A 16,940-nucleotide genomic window follows, 5' to 3' on the forward strand; every position below is an offset into this window, starting at 1 on the left:
GAACAATGCCCTGTGTATACGTTCACAGCCTCCGATACGTGAGAGAAAGGGAAAGCAGGAGCCATTGTCAAACAAGACGGGGAGATGTTACCATGACCAATATAGTCATCCCCTTAGGAATATACTCAATTGGTTCCGAAACGTCGGGATCTCCACAAACTTGGCTGGAGCTATTTACAATTTCTAAATTGTGATACACTGTGGAAGAAAACTTTGACGCCAGAGATAAGGGCTGAAAATGGGCGTCTGCTTGGCACGCGCAAGAAAGGCAGCCTAAATAATTCCTTCAAGGTGCGAGAATATAAGGCTCTGCGGTCTATTGCATGGAGACTTGTGCCATTAGGATATTCAGTCTTTTACAGATAGCACATACTGGGAGTGTGGTTTTCCGTTGTAGCACAGTGATTGTCTTCTGCTGGTCATGCAACCCTTGAATGCTTTTTTTTTCTGGTTGTTATGCAACAGTGAAATTTCACAAGTTTAATTGTCACCATTTCACAAATCTAAATATTACTGATACTAAATGTCCAGACCAGTAATTTACAAGGCTCTTTACAATACATGCATTAAGAGTTTTTTGACGATACATATGGCATCATGATAATGCAAAAAACAGGACTAGTAAAGTGATTTGAGGGTGCTATTTATTATAGCATTTGTAGTCTGCTTACTTTAAGTTCTGTGCTTATTGTGATAACTTTATGTGAAATAATTTGAACATCTGAATCCCTTTCGGGTATACAATGTCCGACATGATGAATTTGTGGACCCGCCAGATGGCCATGCCTTTTCTGATAAAGATAAAATCAGGCTTGTGTGCGGTGAAGACTTCCTAATGAACTGCAGGTCAGTATCCAAGTTTCAGATGCCAAGTTTAATATTTTGCTTTTGGAAAACCACATCACATACTAGCCTCTGTTTTCAGCACAACTGACAGTGACAGCAGTGCACGGAGGTAGCCTGCCTGAGACTATTGAAAGCAATGCACAACCACCTAGTCAGCAGCTTGCCTGCTGTGAAAATGATTATAGGCTACCGCCTGTGCCATTAGGTACTATGGATGCAATTGAAAGAACACAACGTGGAAAAGTCTCCAGCCACAGTAAATCCCGAATTGTAGGGTGCATCGCAAATCATCTCATGACTATAACAGTGTAAGTACAGGCGTGTATTTGCATGTGTTTAATTCAGTACAGGTTTTAAAGTAACTCTTTTTTACAGCTATCCAGGAAACCTGTATGAAGCAGCTGCAAAATATCTCCTGTTGCTATATCCAGTACTTAGGGACACTATTGGCACAGGCTGGGTAAGTGCTAAAGTAATGGCATTCTTATAACATTATTGGGATGTCATACATGTTAGTGAACTAGACTGCAGGTTCCCTTTAAGTTTTGTTCTTGGAGAGCATACAAAAGTTTCAGCCCCATATTTATTTTATTTGAATGTTTCTCATACATATGCTTAGTCGTTTCATCGAACTCTGATAAAGGCAAATGTTCACATGAGAGTTTGATAATAATCATTAACTGGGTGCCCATGACCACTCTATTCATATCATGCAATAATGAAGTAAAAACTGGCCATGGTTATAAGCTTTAACACCAGTTTAAGAGGATAAATGCAAATGTATCGCATCGCTTCTGGGGATTGAATAATACCACTAATGGCACTAGTAGTTTCGAATCACTGCATGAATGGAGGCTAACACGAGCTCCTTTCTGCGACTTAAATACCACAATGTTCGCCATGTCGCATTCCTCCAGCACATACATAAAATACAGGAACTGGACTGTGGAGTGACCTGATAAAGCTAAACTAAGAGATATGCTAATATTACTAGCAACAACTAAATTTCCCTGGTATTGCCAGCTGCACCTGCTTCTGCACCATAGAAGGTTGAAAGCAGTGTACGAAGCTTCTCAAAAAATGCTTTGCTTCAAAAGTGACCATGTTCAAAGAAGCCAATATTCACTGTGTGAAAATTTTGCATAACAAAAGAAATCGTTGTTTTCAGGACTCGTGGAAAGTCTCCTTGAAATATAAATTTGCATATACGAGGAAGTCTCTGTGCACAGTTCCAGCTGTTCAAGCAGCGAGAGCAGCTTACGGAAGGCACAAAGACATGAAAGAAAGCCCCGATACTAAGCGGCACTGCCATGTGATAAGTGAAACGTCAAATGGACTGGTACATGAAACTTAACTATGTAGCCGCTCCAATTTTATGTGTGAACTACCGTAGTAAAAGATCCTACATGTTTTTAATATTATAACCTCTTGAAATCGCCACATTAGGAAGGCAGGCAAGTTTCCTGGGCAATATTGACAGCTGTAGTACAGTAAATGCAAAATAGTACAAAATAAATTGGGTAAACAAAAAAATCATGTTATCTGCTATGGAGAACAAAACAACGTTCACATTTTGCATGCAAGGCTCTATGCAAGATGATGGCGCTATATCAGACTCCTATGTGTCTCTGTATGTGTAAATCTTGGCGTTGTAGCAAGTCCGTTAGCATGTTGCTCGATTCACCATTCGTTTTCTTCATTTTGTAGCTTGGTTCCCAACTTGCCTGATTCGATGCCCTTTGGTTAGCAAGTACCACTTTTATTGCTCGATATCGGCTTCTTATTGACATGATGCATCATTCCAGCTTGAAAACTCATGTTCCACATTTGGCACCATAGTTGTCACTGGAAGTGACTGATGATTTTTTATTCAACTATTAAACTCGCATGAATAGTGAATTAGGTGGACAGGTAAATCGCACTACTGCAGCTCAGTGAGTAGAACATTGCATGTGATGTGAAAGCTCCGACAGATAATTAATGCCCTTTCAGTGGACACCATAAAGAATGCCCATATGCTATCCTTGGCTTCAATATCTGTCTGTACTCTGCATTAATAAGAACCCCTTATTGCCCTTTGTTCGTCGACTACACTATGTTACTCTACATAAACCATTGTGCTTTCAAGAAATTTTTAGAAATGAACATTTTTTTTTGGGGGGGGGGGGGCAAGATATATATATTAGGTTCAAAATTTCAAGTCTTCAAACTTTCTTTTTATATAAAAGAACAAGCACTACCCATTAATATCTGGTCATATAATTTTGGCATTTATGACACACATATAAAGGCAACAACACCTGTATTATAACACTGACACTGCAGATGGCAATAATTAAAGTCAGTGTTGCCTCTCCAGACTCCTTCTGATATAGGTAGGAGGCGTGATACTCTGGTTTTACGTGCACAGTTGTGATGTACTGGTTCACAAGGTGTAAATTTGAAAGAGTTGAAGTGCTGAGATGGCCTAAACTGGGGAAAATCATTGTGAGAACTTTGACATTAACATAATTTATGACACACTCGTAGAGCAAGATGGTATCAGCACACACTGCTTTAGTTCTCTTACCTATGTCAGCCCTGTAATTTAGTGTTCTACACAAGTCCAGTTGTGAAAAAATAACGCCAACATTCTTCAACTCAGCAAGTAAAAGGTTTAGTTTTCGTGTCTGTATATTTCATGTCGTTTGTCGTGATCTTTCACTGTGCAGTACCATCTTTTTTTTTTCTGGTTAGATTGCAGATCTTTCACAACATGTCGCTTATCAGCATGATGAGACTACAATTAATAGCCATATTGACTACATGGTGAAAGATATCAAGCACCCTATTCCAGACTTGCAAAAACTCGGTGATTACATGGAGCAGACAAGACCATCTAGACAGAAGTGGATGAAGGAAATGAAGCCATCAACAGCAGATGTGTTGCTGAAATACCCTGCTTTGGCCAAAGCTGAAATGGTGAGCTGAGGTAGCTTTTGTTGCGATCCTGCTGCAGCAATCTATGTGGGAACACTTGGGCATAATGAGTATTTTATGTTAGAAGTAATTGCAAACTTCTTGGTGTTTTGGTACAATTTTTTTGTCACTGTAGCTTCATGAGGAGTTCACTGCTCTCATTAGTGTTAAATTAGAGAAAAAGGTCATAGAATTTACAAACCAGTAGGGAGACAGGTGTTTCGAGCTTGCGAAGTATCGTCGTTGCGCGCAGGATGCTGTGAAAGCAATTGAAGAAGAAATCGAGGCACTGGATGGTGATGAAAAGAAATGTACGTATACAGGCTTGCCAGCTTTTCCAGTTTTCCCAAATTTCCAAACTTTATAAGTCATTTTCATAGGGGTATAACTGTCAATACCCTTATATGCCAATGTTTAATGTGCCGGAAAAATTTCGTCAACAGATCAGTTTGGCGTTGGCATTGTCGGGTTGCTGCCGATACTCCTAAAAGAGCAGCCACGATTTCTGCTGGGACCAGTGAGCTTGTTTGCTTTCTTTTTTATATCAGCTAGAATACTTTTCATGAGTGATGCTAATTTTCTGCATTGCTCATTTTACAGGACACCTACCCTGCCCTTTCTCTGAAGGGCAAAAGTGCCTCTGAAGCTGCAGACATAATTGAGAGTTTTGAAGGCCTTAGTGCAGAGGTGCTCGATGTAATTGCAGGCATGACTGCGCTTATGGAAATATACTGGATCTTCGATGTCAAGTACAATGGCGCTAACAAGAAAACATTCACTCTACTTAAGCATTTCTATGGCTTGCCGACAAGAGCAAATAAGATGCCACTAGTCATACGGCCAATATCATCGCTTGAAAAGGCAACTTAAGTTATTTCTACAGAGGTTTGTTATCAATTAATGTTTTGATATGAAAATTCACTGTGTGGCACAGTTTATTGATTCCTGGCTTTTGGAACAATGCATGGTTTTGTTCCTGATAATGTCAGCCGCATAAACCTGTATTTGTATGACCGTTGACACTCAGCAGTGGATTTGGAGGTGTGTCCGTAGTCTTTTATGATAATATATTTCTCAGAGTGCAACAGAACTACGAGTTTTCCAGGAAAAAGTCCTAGATATCGTGATGTAATACACTGGCAATTTTTCTAATTTTATATGTATATAGTGCATATCTATATTATTGGTATATATACCTGCAATCTTGTCGCATTCATTACAGCTAGAATGTTCTCAGCAAAATATTGCCATCAAAATAATCAATTCAGCTAACCTGGCGTGCACAAAATTATGTAATCGAAGTACTTACTACTTCAGTCTGTCATACCTCAGTACCAGCCGTAGCTAGTACGAACGTAGGAATTGTTACTAACTTATTAGCTTCGTAACTTTCCAAGAAGGTAGTGTAGCTTGCTACTTTTGGGTAGCAATGGCTTGTCACATATATTACAACCTTATTGTAGTAATGGCAGGAGTAGTAACTATTGCTACATGTGTCATTATACTAACAGGTAGTTGTAATGGCAAGGTCAGTAACAGTTACTACCCTTGTTGTTGCTACCTGCGGTTAGTAACGGCAATGGTAGTAACGATTCCTACCCTTGCTTTTACTAGCTGCTGCTGGGAACGGCAAGAGTAGTAACAGTTACAATGCTTGCTGTTACTAACTCCCGTTACTAACAGAATTGTAACATATGTGACAAACTGTTACTACCCAAAAGTAGCAAGTACAGCTCGTTTTTTTTTTTTAAGAGTGTATAAAGCACTTTGTCATCAATGTTATTCGTGCAAGAACTGTTCGAACGTCAAAAACTTTACGGGTTACTACAATAGTAATTTCATAAATCCATCATTCAACAAAATTTTCCAAGCACTTACCTGTGTTGCTGTGGGAGATTCCTAACCTTTGTTTTTATTTCTGATAGCCCCCGCTCGTAGCCGTGTAGTCGCAGCGAAGCGTAAATCCCGTTGTACGCTCCAGTGTTTACCCTCAAGTCTTTTCCAGTCACTCTTGTCAGCGGTCAATTACTGTAAGGATCTCTTCATTCGACCACGAAGTGCGCCTACGTTGCGGCGCTGTCGAGAGGCTTGCGAAAATCATAATCAGTTTGCTTCGAGGTGATCCAACAGCTCCGACGGGGCGAGAGTTCAACTAAGCGCTGAAGGCAGCGGTCGACTGCTTGTCGTCTGCTTCTCTCGTGGTCGATGAGAATCTTAAAAAATGCAATATTTTGGGAAATGTTCCCATTTGATCAGTTTAGAATTTGCTTTTCATGAATATCTGGCTGTTTTAAAATGGTTTTATTGAACTATGCTTAATTTACTTGTTCATTGTGCTTTCAACAAGCTGGGCTAGGGGGATCCCGGCTGCGGCGGCTGCATTTCCGATGGAGGCGGAAATGAAGGAGGCCCGTGTGCTCAGATTTGGGTGCACGTTAAAGAACCCCAGGTGGTCTAAATTTCCGGAGCCCTCCACTACGGCGTCTCTCATAATCATATGGTGGTTTTGGGACGTTAAACCCCACATATCAATCAAAGCTGGGCTAGGGAAGCAGACGACAGCAAAATCGCGAACTCTCATGGAGGACGCGATGCACGGATCGCGATAGTCTTGATTCCGATCACGGCTAATCGTGATTAAAAGTTACCATGTACCAGTACCTAATCTTGATCTCAGTTAATACGGATTGACACTGATCGCGATCAAAAGTGCTCTTTTGACACCGGTATAATATTTTTTTTTTCTGATGTAGATGTTTAGAATATTGTGAATGCCTCTCAGATGGGGGTGAACAACTGTACCTTATTTCATGCACTCTTTGTTTTCAGTCATGCTCAGAGAATTATCAGTCACTGCGAGTCGCAGCCAGAGCATTGAAAAGGGAATTATTGAAGAGGAAGAAGACACTCGTGTCGCGTAGAATAGCAAGCTTTGCTAGCCTGGGGTTGAATTTCACTATAGAAAACATACTTTCCTTCGGTGCTTACGATCTGGGCTTCAGCCACGAGAACGTTTTCTACGCAGTTTGCAAGTACCTGAATGAAAGTAAAAGAATTAAGCTTTTAATTGCGTGATTATTAATCATGAAAAAAAAAATAATTCCAACGAACACAAGAGCATTGTTTAACTATCCTGATTCTTATTCAAGGTAATGAATAGTTGTCTTATCTGCACGAGTGACAAGCAACTATTGCACTCCATTCATTCTGAGTAGGGTGTCTTTACTTTTTTCATTCTTTTTTTTTCTGGTGGGTGGTTTCGATATTTAAAAAAAAACTTACTTAATTAAGTCATCGATTCTTGGCCAATCCCCCTGAGTGGGTACGAGCCATGTCTGTGGATTCATCATCATCATCAGCAGCAGCAAGCGCACCGCTCTGCCCAGCGAGGACGACGACTCGGGCCCATTTCAATGAGCCAGCGCACAAGGTAAGCCGTAGACGATCGCTTCGCACTACTGCAGCCCTTCTACGTGGCTGGGTCGGCTTGCTCTTCTTCAGGTCTCATGTATGTTTTCGTGGCCCTTCAACCCTTTATCCTTGCGTCACACTGATGTCTCTATCTGACCAGTAATTCCGAACACAGCCGTTATGTTCTCAAACGCCACGTTATCTCGGACACAACTTTAACGAAGTAATAAAAAAGATGTGTTCTGCAGCAGTCTGTACCAAAATCTTGATCGCATCGTGGACCGTGCTGTCCACCTTATTGTGCTGACCTTCTTGGTTTCTTCAAGTTGCGCCTGAATCTTATATGAATGTAACTCTCCATCCACTTTTTATAGCTAGTTTGCATAACCTAAATGGCACGCTCATTACGTGCACGCGGCGGGACCGCTATCTTGACATGCACCTCGAATGACATTACGTATGGTTGCGGTATCACAAACAATGAGGACAGGTGGTGACGTGAAAATTATGCTTTTCTAGCAATGTGTTGCTTGACTTTCATGCCACACTCATGTTATGCTCGCGGTCATAGTACGCATGGAACGTTATCGCTTTATATTGCCTTAACAGTAAGGCTTCTGTCTTTTTCGCTTGAGAACTGTATGTCGAGGCGGAAATACCTTGCCCCACCTAATTGGCAGTATTGCGAGTAATCAACAAAAGGTTGTTAACTATCGTTTTAATTATTGATTTGAATAGTTGAAAAGTAGTAATGTAAGACCATTTGTGATATAACATCTTTGTTTTAAGTTACAAACACGTCACAAGTACGTTGTGAGTAGAGTGTACTAGAACAAGGGAAGTGCCCGGACCGAGCTCCGAAAACTGAAGCCCTAAAGCCCAAACTCCATAAGCGCGAAAATGCACGCGACAGCGACGAGCGACGTTATGAGCGACGAAACAGGGCGTTCGCGCGACGTGTCGCGGGGTAGTTTTCGCGCGATCGCGCGGTTCTCCAGATTTGGAAACCGTCGCTCATCGCCCGGAAGTGCTGGGCTCAAGCAGCCAATAGCGAAAAACCGGAAAAGACGAAGACTTCATAGGTGCACGTGACCCTACCCGAGTCACGTATGCGCAACAAGAAATAACGCAATGTTTATTACGCATGCGCATATAAAAAATGCTGCAAGGCAATAATAAACACTTTCCGTTTCATTACACAACAATATATCTTATTTTTAAATTGGAAACCGCTCGGTACGCGGTTTTCTTGGTGCGAGTTGACGGCCTCATGCCAGCAACAGTGGAATTCGCTCGCCGAAGCCGTCGCGTGAATGAGGTTTGCCTGCGCTAGCGACTGATCGCGCGACGCCGGTCTACGTCGCGTCGCTCGTCGCTGTCGTGTGCATTTTCGCGCTTATAGAGTTTGGGCTTAAGAGATCGGTATGTAATGTGTCATCGTTTTATAACGCGGGATCAGCACCTCTGAAGTGGTCGAGGGGTAGAATGCTCGCGTACCACTCAGAAAACCCAGGTTCAAATCACATTTGTAGACAATAATTTTTTTTGTTTTATTTGCAAAGCTGTTTTGGTTGGCTTTTATTTTTTTACATCTAGCTTCAGTTGCTACATAATGCTACGAAAAATCCCACGAAATATGAAGAAAAACAAACAAACTTGACAGCGAGCGCATTTATTTTTAGCGCTGCCACACGAGATTCAACGAAAACCCTAAAGCATGGCTTCCGAGATTTTAGCGAATAAGAGAGACTGTGTGCTGTCACTCGCCAGCGGTCGTCGCCCACTGGCTCGCTTAAAAAAGACTGAAAGTAAACGATCTTCGGTCAGCGGGAAATTTCGTAGGTTTGAATACTGCTAAAGCAGCGATGGTCTGTCTGAGTTTTCAGTGTTCCTTCTGACGCAAGACAAAAGCTATTGGCGTGTAACATTAATTACAGCGATCACGAGTTGTGCGGGAACAGACAGGCGAACGTGTTGATATTTTTGTAGCAGACGATAAAAAAGCACCGTCCACAGCGCTTGTGCGCGAAACTTCATTGTAGCCGCAGCGGGCCAACGGTAGAGCCGAGCAGACGACACGCGTGTTTCCCTTCAAATGTGGACCCCTCTGTACATTAAGTGAGAGTCTCACGCCCTGTTACACCTTTTCGCAAATGAAACAAACGCGGGAGGGCCACTGCTGTGTGCCCGGCTGCAGGGTTACCTCCAGAGGATCGTCTGAATGCACGAAGTGTTCGCTATTCGCCATTCCAACATGTCTGACCCACAGGGCGAAATGGCAATACAGCTTACGCTTGCCAAGTGGCCATATGAAAAGTTCAAGTGTGGTCTGCGAGGCACACTTCGAGCCGCATCATGTGTTTCGAGACTTCGTGTACATTATAGGCGGTAGAGAGGTCAGGTTGCCCCGTGACCGGCCAAAGCTTGCAGTCGGAGCAATGCCTGCTATACTCAGCGGACAACAACGTCCTGACAGGGGGAACAGGAGACGAATAATACGACGAATCCTCAGCATGTCAAACAAGATGCCCCCGGGCCATCAACGGCCAAGTGCGAAGAGAAAAAAAGGTTCTATAGCGCTGTGAGCTTGACAGAGAAGCATGCAAAGTGTGTGAAGTCAGCAGTGCACCCCGTGATGGACTGCAATTTGGAGACACAAGGCGGCAACACAAATGAAGGAAGACGAGACCTTCGTTCTCTGACGATGCCGTCAACCTCCAGATGAACATGTTCACCTGTCTGTTCCCGCACAACTCGTGATTGCTGTAATTAATGATACACGCCAATAGCTTTCGTTTTTTGTCAAAAGGAACACTGAACTCAGACAGACCATCGCTGCTTTACCAGTATTCAAACCTTCGCCATTTCCCGCTGACCAAAGATCGTTTACTTTCAGTTGTTGTGAGCCAGTGGGCGACGACCACTGGCGAGTGACAGCACACAGTCTCTCTTATTCGCTAAAATCTCGGAAGCCATGCTTTAGAGTTTTTGTTGTATCTCGTGTGGTAGCGCTAAAAATAAATGCGCTCGCTGTCAAGTTTGTTGTTTTACTTAATATTTCGTGGAATTTTTATAGCATTATGTAGCAACTGAAGCTAGATTCAGAAAAATAAAAGCCAACCGAAACACCTTTGGAAATAAAACTTAAAAAAAAACATATAGTCCACATGTGGGATTCGAACCTGGGTCTTTTGAATGGGAAGCGCGCATTCTACCCCTCGACCATTTCGGGGGAACCGCGCGCGACTTTTAAAACGATGACACGTTACACGCTACCGATCGCAGCGCCACCAGCAGATTGACCCTTTTTGGGCTTCACTTTTAATGCATTGGTGCTGCGGCTGTTCTGGGTAACCTCCTCGTTCTAGTACACTCTATAGTTCGTTTCATACATCAGGTGCAACGCTGTGAAGGCTAGGCAAGTAGTCCGTAAAGAAAACACGAGGTATTGCACCGCGCGGTTTTGTAGCTGAGTGGTTTGACGCGTCGCTACGGAGAGTTCACCGTAGTTTTGAAGTGCATGAGTTCGAATCCACGTGGTGAAATTTTTTTTATAATTTTTGCGAGTTCAATTCAAAATCTTGTTTTTTTTTTTTAGTAACTTCAACTTACTTGCACGCGGAAGTGAACTGCACGTATCTATTCATTTGTAGCATACCGTGTTCCCTTGTGAGGGCCGGAACCTGCCGAGCTGGCACCGAGGTTTGACCAGCATGGCGATTTTGTCGCGATGATACCGCATTGTCGGTTTACCTCGTTGATGTGAGCGAGTACTGCGTGTAAGATGACGTTAATTGATTGATTAGGTAGCACAGCAGCTCCAATGAGGCTGGGTTAACGACAGGTGCTCACCTTCAACTTTTGTTTTCGTCATTGCCCCGATGATCCACTTTTCTGTGCCACTCTTTAAACACTCAGCAGGTTATTGATTATAGCGGGCCGCCGGCAGAGAAACCTGTTCAGTTTTAGCAAAACAGTGCGGAATCGACCTTCCACTGCACTGTGCGGTATCCCGACGCACTTCGTGCGAGTAACGAATGATATGTTATTCAGGGAAAAGGAAAGAAAGCAAATTTGTGTAGCTCGGAATAGTGATTTTGGCACAAAAATGCATAAAACATTTCCTAGACTTGGTATTCGCCCGTTTACTGTCTTAATATATGCGACATTTTTGTGAATTGTTATGCGCGATTTATTCAGTATAATTCCAACCCATCCTCCTTCCCGCAAGTAAGAGTTCCGTTTTTATCGTTCAAAAGAAAGTTTCAGCTAGGCTGTTATTCGGCAGAAACTCTAAATTTTAATTTATGCGTCAATCGTTTTTTTTTTCACTGTCATGTCACTGCGCTCGATTAGCGCAAGATTCCGTTTTCTCTTAGCAAAGGTGAAGCCGATGTCCTTCATTAGCCTCCACAAGGTGGTTTTCGTGAAGTTCGGCAAGTCGTCGTCTTCGTTGACGGCCCTTATCACACTGTCCAGTGTTGGGATCTCCCTCTTGGCGTACATGCTGTGCACTTTCAGACGGATGGCATGGATTGTCAAGCTGTCATGTTTGACGGTTCGTGAGCTCGAAATCTTCACCTCGCGAGCTCGTTTTTTTCGGTGACACCAAAGGCCCACGCAGACGCTCCGCCTTGAATTTCGCCACGGTACGGGGGATATTCCAGTGTCCTCGCTCACAACACTCAGCACTTCCCGCACAGATTTCTTCGGGAAACGCATCCTGGTACGGGCGTACACATTTGCAATTACTTGCTTGGCGTGCTTTGACAGCTTTGATGTGCGAAACTTCGAAAAAATTCGCGCAGGAGAGGTGGTCGAGGACGCAGAGCTGGACGCCATTTTTTCGAAGCTGCCACAACAAGTAAAAAAAAAAAAACGGCGGCGCGGGTCGCGCGGAGAGCGAAAACCTGATACGAAAGCGACAAACATAAATTCCAACTCGCATATTTGTATTGTTTATCCGACAACACAGGCGTTTGTTTTTTAACCTGATGACAAATATGTATGCTTAGAAGTTTCCCGAGAAGCATTTATTGAATCTCGTACACCCCAAGCGACGCACTACTTTTTGGTCGCAGCAGTACACAGCGCAAACAAGAGCGCTAGCTTTGACAGCGTTGCACATGATGTATGAAACGGAGTATAGTTGTGAGACTGTGCGTAATCTGGTAACCTTGTGCTACATGTTGATCTAGTCGTGACGCCACTTCGTAACTGTTCTGAGGCGCGCGCCGTGACTCCGTTGAGGCCGTAGCTCCTGCTCATTAAAGTCATTTTCGTTATATCATCGCCTTGTCTACGTTGCCGAGTCCTCACAACGTAATGTCAATTACTTCTTAATGAACTTTAAGGCGGATATCAAAACTGTTTGCACATACCACACGCGAAACGTGACTAGTATGTTACGTCAGATCCACTGCGCTTGTGAGGACGTGACGGAATTCGAATGAAGTTGCGCCATATATTTTCCTGAAAAGTGGCTAGTCATTTCATTTTCACCCCTTCAATGAATCAACTTGCCTCTATCTTTCGAGCTGTGCGCAACGAAACCACACTGTCAACCACTTCTTCCTCTGTGAAGCACCCAAGTCAGGGCAGCCGGCGGGTGTTTTCTGCCTGCAGGCAGGAGGTATTACGGCAAGTAGTCGCTACATTTCTCAGCACTCGCTTTGTGGAATTTCCAACCATGTACTCTAAAATCGCTAAATATTCATAGGTTTTGATCTGAACTTAAACATTTTCTGCTTGATTTGTCTGATTCCAGTTCTTCACTGCTTTAGATGTTCTCATTCGGTAGTTTTTGTCTATGTTCTCATCTTTCCTTATTCTTGTGTCCATTTTCTGGGATTCCCCTTATTTGTCTTTGCATTTTGTTTATTGGTTTAAGCGTTACAATGTTGCATTACTGTTTATTTGTTTTGAAATGTCTCCCCCTCTGTCCTTACTCTCATCGACTATGGCGCATTATACTTTTTACGATGCTTTTTGTTAGCGCTGTTTATAACGTATTTCCTTACTTGGTTAGAATTAGTCATTATTATTATTATTATTATTATTATTATTATTATTATTATTAAGTCCATGAATTGTCAATTTATTTGTGTTATTGACTTTATTATCGTGTACAGGAGGTCCCAATTCAGTTCTGAACTATGAGACCTCCTATTCTCCTTTGTTTGGCGACAAAAATGAAATGATTCTGATAGTTTTCCGCACCTGTTTATGCAGTTTAAGGAAACAAAAACAGATGAGCACCACACATTACACTTAAAGACAGGCTGTCTTCTTGTGTATTGCAGAATGCTTGCCGAGTTTTCCGACTCAATTTCGCTTCTAAGCTCCGTCACTCAAATTAAGTCATTTCCTGGTCACATGTAGTTCCGGACCTGCGCAACAGACAGGCCGTATTTCCTCCGCGGCGGGGGTGATCACTTTCATTATGGTCATTCAAATTCGATAATGAATATATCGAACTACGGGCACGTACTACGGGTACACGGGTATATCTTGAGTTGGAATGAAATAAAGCTGTCGGGTATGAATGACTGCGCATAAGCGAAGTCAAGTTAATGAAGGAATTTATGTTAATTGGTCACGTTGATATCATTGTGGGGTTAGCACAGTATTTTCGCCTTGAAATAAAACTCGTGTGAAATCACGAAATGCGTCAGACTGCCGTAGAAACTTTATTTGAAATTTGCATTGCCTAAAATTGCTATAGGATTTAAATACTATTGCCACAAAGACACGGTTAAATGCCTCGCATGTTGCGATTGGCTTCGTTATTACTTTGGAGAAAAGGACGAGCCGCCGTCCCCTTGGCGAAGCCCCCGATGACCTCCTCTTTTCGAAAACGCTGATCTGATCCTAATGCAGCTATAACATATCTCCAGGTCTTCTGCGCAGTTTCCAACATTAACATTTATGGTGTCATGGCACTTTGCACGCGTGACTTTTTTCCTAATACCTGTACTCCGACCGATAATTGCTCAACTGCCAGTTAAGTATTCCTCTTTATTTTATATATATATATATATATATATATATATATATATATATATATATATATATATATATATATATATATATATATATATATATAGGTATGGGATATGGCACAACGGGAGCGTTGTCAACAAGGATAAATATATTTATTTTCCAACAGTTTCAGGAGGGGTCTCCCTTCATCAGGGGATGAGTTATACTGACATGAACTTCCAAACTTCGTTGCTGCCGCGTCCCTCTCGCCTTGCAAAATGTTTGCGAGAGTGAGAGAGAACTAAAAAAGAAAGAAAAAAAGAAAAAAAAGAGAAGAAAAAAGACGAAAAGAATAAAAGGAAAAAAGAAAAAAAAGAAAGTAAAAAAGAGGAAGAACCACTGTCAACACTGAGAACAAAACCAAATGTCCGTGTACGTCTACATCCGGTTCTAATCCCGTGCTGGTCAGTTCTCGGCGTGTGTCGGGCCACCCAAGATTGTCGCCGCTGTGGCGGGAGGGGTCCGTGACGGCGTGCGTAAGGAAAGGGTTTCCCCTTAATGCGTCGGTCGGCTCTCTTTCATCTTCGTCCGTTTCCTTTCAATGGTCGTCAAGTGGTAGGCAGACAGAACCACTTTGTATGTGCATGTGAAAAAAAGAAAAAAGGAAAAAAAGAGAAAAAAAAAACAAGAAAGGACATGTATATGTTTAGTTAGGTTGTGTTTACCAACAGAAACAAGCCTTCGGTCAATCTCCCCTGTTTCATGCGTCCCTGATTTCTAGCATATGATCTATTCTGGCCACAAAAGTTTTTCTTTCTTTCATTTCCTCCTGGTAGTTCCAAGCTGGGAGATATCCTGATCCTTGACATTGGAAGTGACGACGATGACTTCCTCGGTGAGGTGAAGCCTTCGGCAGGGTCAGCGACGCCCACTTCTTCCAACTCCCGTGCGGCCTCAACGAGAGCAGTGCAGGAGGTGCCCTCGGTTACTGCCCCATCCCGGGCCTCCACCTCGTGTCAGCTTGAGGACGCTGCCCCCACCACGGCCTCCTCACGGCGACGACAGCACATTGAAGCTGACACAGACCCAGCCGAATGTAGGGACCTGCGGGAGAAATTGAACCGCATCAGGGGCCACCGACGCCGGATGCCGAAGGGTCATGAAGCTCATCGCAACACCGATCTTGGCGCATGGCCGAGACACGTTGATGACAAAGAACCTTCATGTTTTTCAAGAAGACGAATGGCGTTCCTGAGCGAAGGTACAGCGGGAAAAGCGCATCGAAGACATCCGTTTTTCCGAAATGCCCGCAGACCTAGCACCTACGTTGATCTCGACCGCCCTGCAGAGGAATATGGGAATGACGAGAATGGTATTGGTGGATTCCCTGCTCCCCATCTCCAGCGAGATTTCTTTCGTCCTGGGAACAAAACGCCAGATCCATCAATTTTGCGCGAGCTTGAAGGCCAATGGGAGTGATATTGCGAACGCCGAACCTAGCGTCGAACCACCGTCGTCGCGTCGGCAACAGCACGAGGAGGGGCACCAAAAGAAATCAAGTCATGCGAAAGAACGAGAGTGGCGACAAAATTTGTAGCCCCCCTCCATGCTTTGCGAGATGCGTGACGTGTGTACGAACCGCTGAATGTTCAACACACTGCACAGGCAAAGGCGTCTGCTGTCTGATTCTTTTGAATAGCCACGGTTCTGAACGATGGCTTGCATAAAACCGCAAACAATTTCGATTTGTGCCACGCCAGTTAAGATCATTGATGTCCCCATCAATGATCTTAACTGGCGTGGCACAAATCGAAATGTGTTTTCCGAACAGAAAGCGCACGAGAGTATTTCTTGGAGCACCATCTCTCTATATTTCTCTCTCACTTTCTCGATTACGAAATCTCTCTCTCTCTCTCTCTCTCTCTCTCTCTATATATATATATATATATATATATATATATATATATATATATATATAAATGGGAAGATGGTTCCCAGCTAACTTGGCCCACTTTTTTTAAAGCATGCGTTCTACTAAAGTTCTATCAGTTGGAAATGTGGTAGCCACGTGTACTTGCAAGCCGTATTTTTTTTTCACATCCAGCGTTTTAAAACTAATTATTGAGTTAGACAACTTTATATTCTTGCTCAAATCGGTAAACATTCACCTTGTTTTTTCTCACTTCAAATTACCCCATGATTACGCATTTATTCTCGGCTGAAGTATGCCTGGTTGTTTTTTTTTTCTCGGTAAAAGCACGCGAAACATGAAATATAGTCGCACACCAGCGCACTGGTATGCGCGCTTTCAAGCGTTCTTTAATTGACACCCTGCTGAGCTCATTCGTGACGGCATTGTACAAGGCTTCACGTTTGAATATGAACGCTGCCGCAGCGGTTTTCGATGCGCGTTCATGAAATAACGTGATTAGCAGTACAAAGAATGAACACAGCTGTGTATCTACAAAAGAACACTTGGAAGCGCTCGATCAGCGGTGCGTTAGCATGCGTCTATTTCATATTTCAAGAGTTAGTTGTGTTTTGTATTTCTCGAAAAAGAAAAGTGGTAGATTTGTCGCGTAATAACGAACCCGAGCCCTACACCAAGTACTCCATGTTTATTTTACCGCTCGTGGCCCACCTCTACCTTCTTCTCTGGCATGTTCTTCCTCCACGTTGCCACTCGCACGCAATCATCGACAAGGTTTATGTCGAAAAGAAGTGCTTGGTTATTTGAGGCAAGC

The 16,940-nt window shown here is 43.1% G+C and overlaps 1 protein-coding gene across 1 annotated transcript; it reads left to right on the plus strand.

Annotated features, from left to right (window-relative positions):
* Window positions 1–7,000: 7,000 nt before the first annotated feature.
* Window positions 7,001–15,866, plus strand: LOC142774999 (uncharacterized). Its single transcript, XM_075876205.1, has 2 exons — window positions 7,001–7,234; window positions 15,033–15,866. The coding sequence occupies exons 1-2, from the start codon at window positions 7,218–7,220 to the stop codon at window positions 15,673–15,675; spliced, it is 660 nt and encodes a 219-aa protein (XP_075732320.1). The 5' UTR covers window positions 7,001–7,217; the 3' UTR covers window positions 15,676–15,866.
* Window positions 15,867–16,940: the final 1,074 nt, after the last annotated feature.

The sequence above is a fragment of the Rhipicephalus microplus genome, chromosome X (assembly GCF_043290135.1).
Source record: "Rhipicephalus microplus isolate Deutch F79 chromosome X, USDA_Rmic, whole genome shotgun sequence".
Classification (NCBI taxonomy): Eukaryota; Metazoa; Arthropoda; class Arachnida; order Ixodida; family Ixodidae; genus Rhipicephalus; species Rhipicephalus microplus.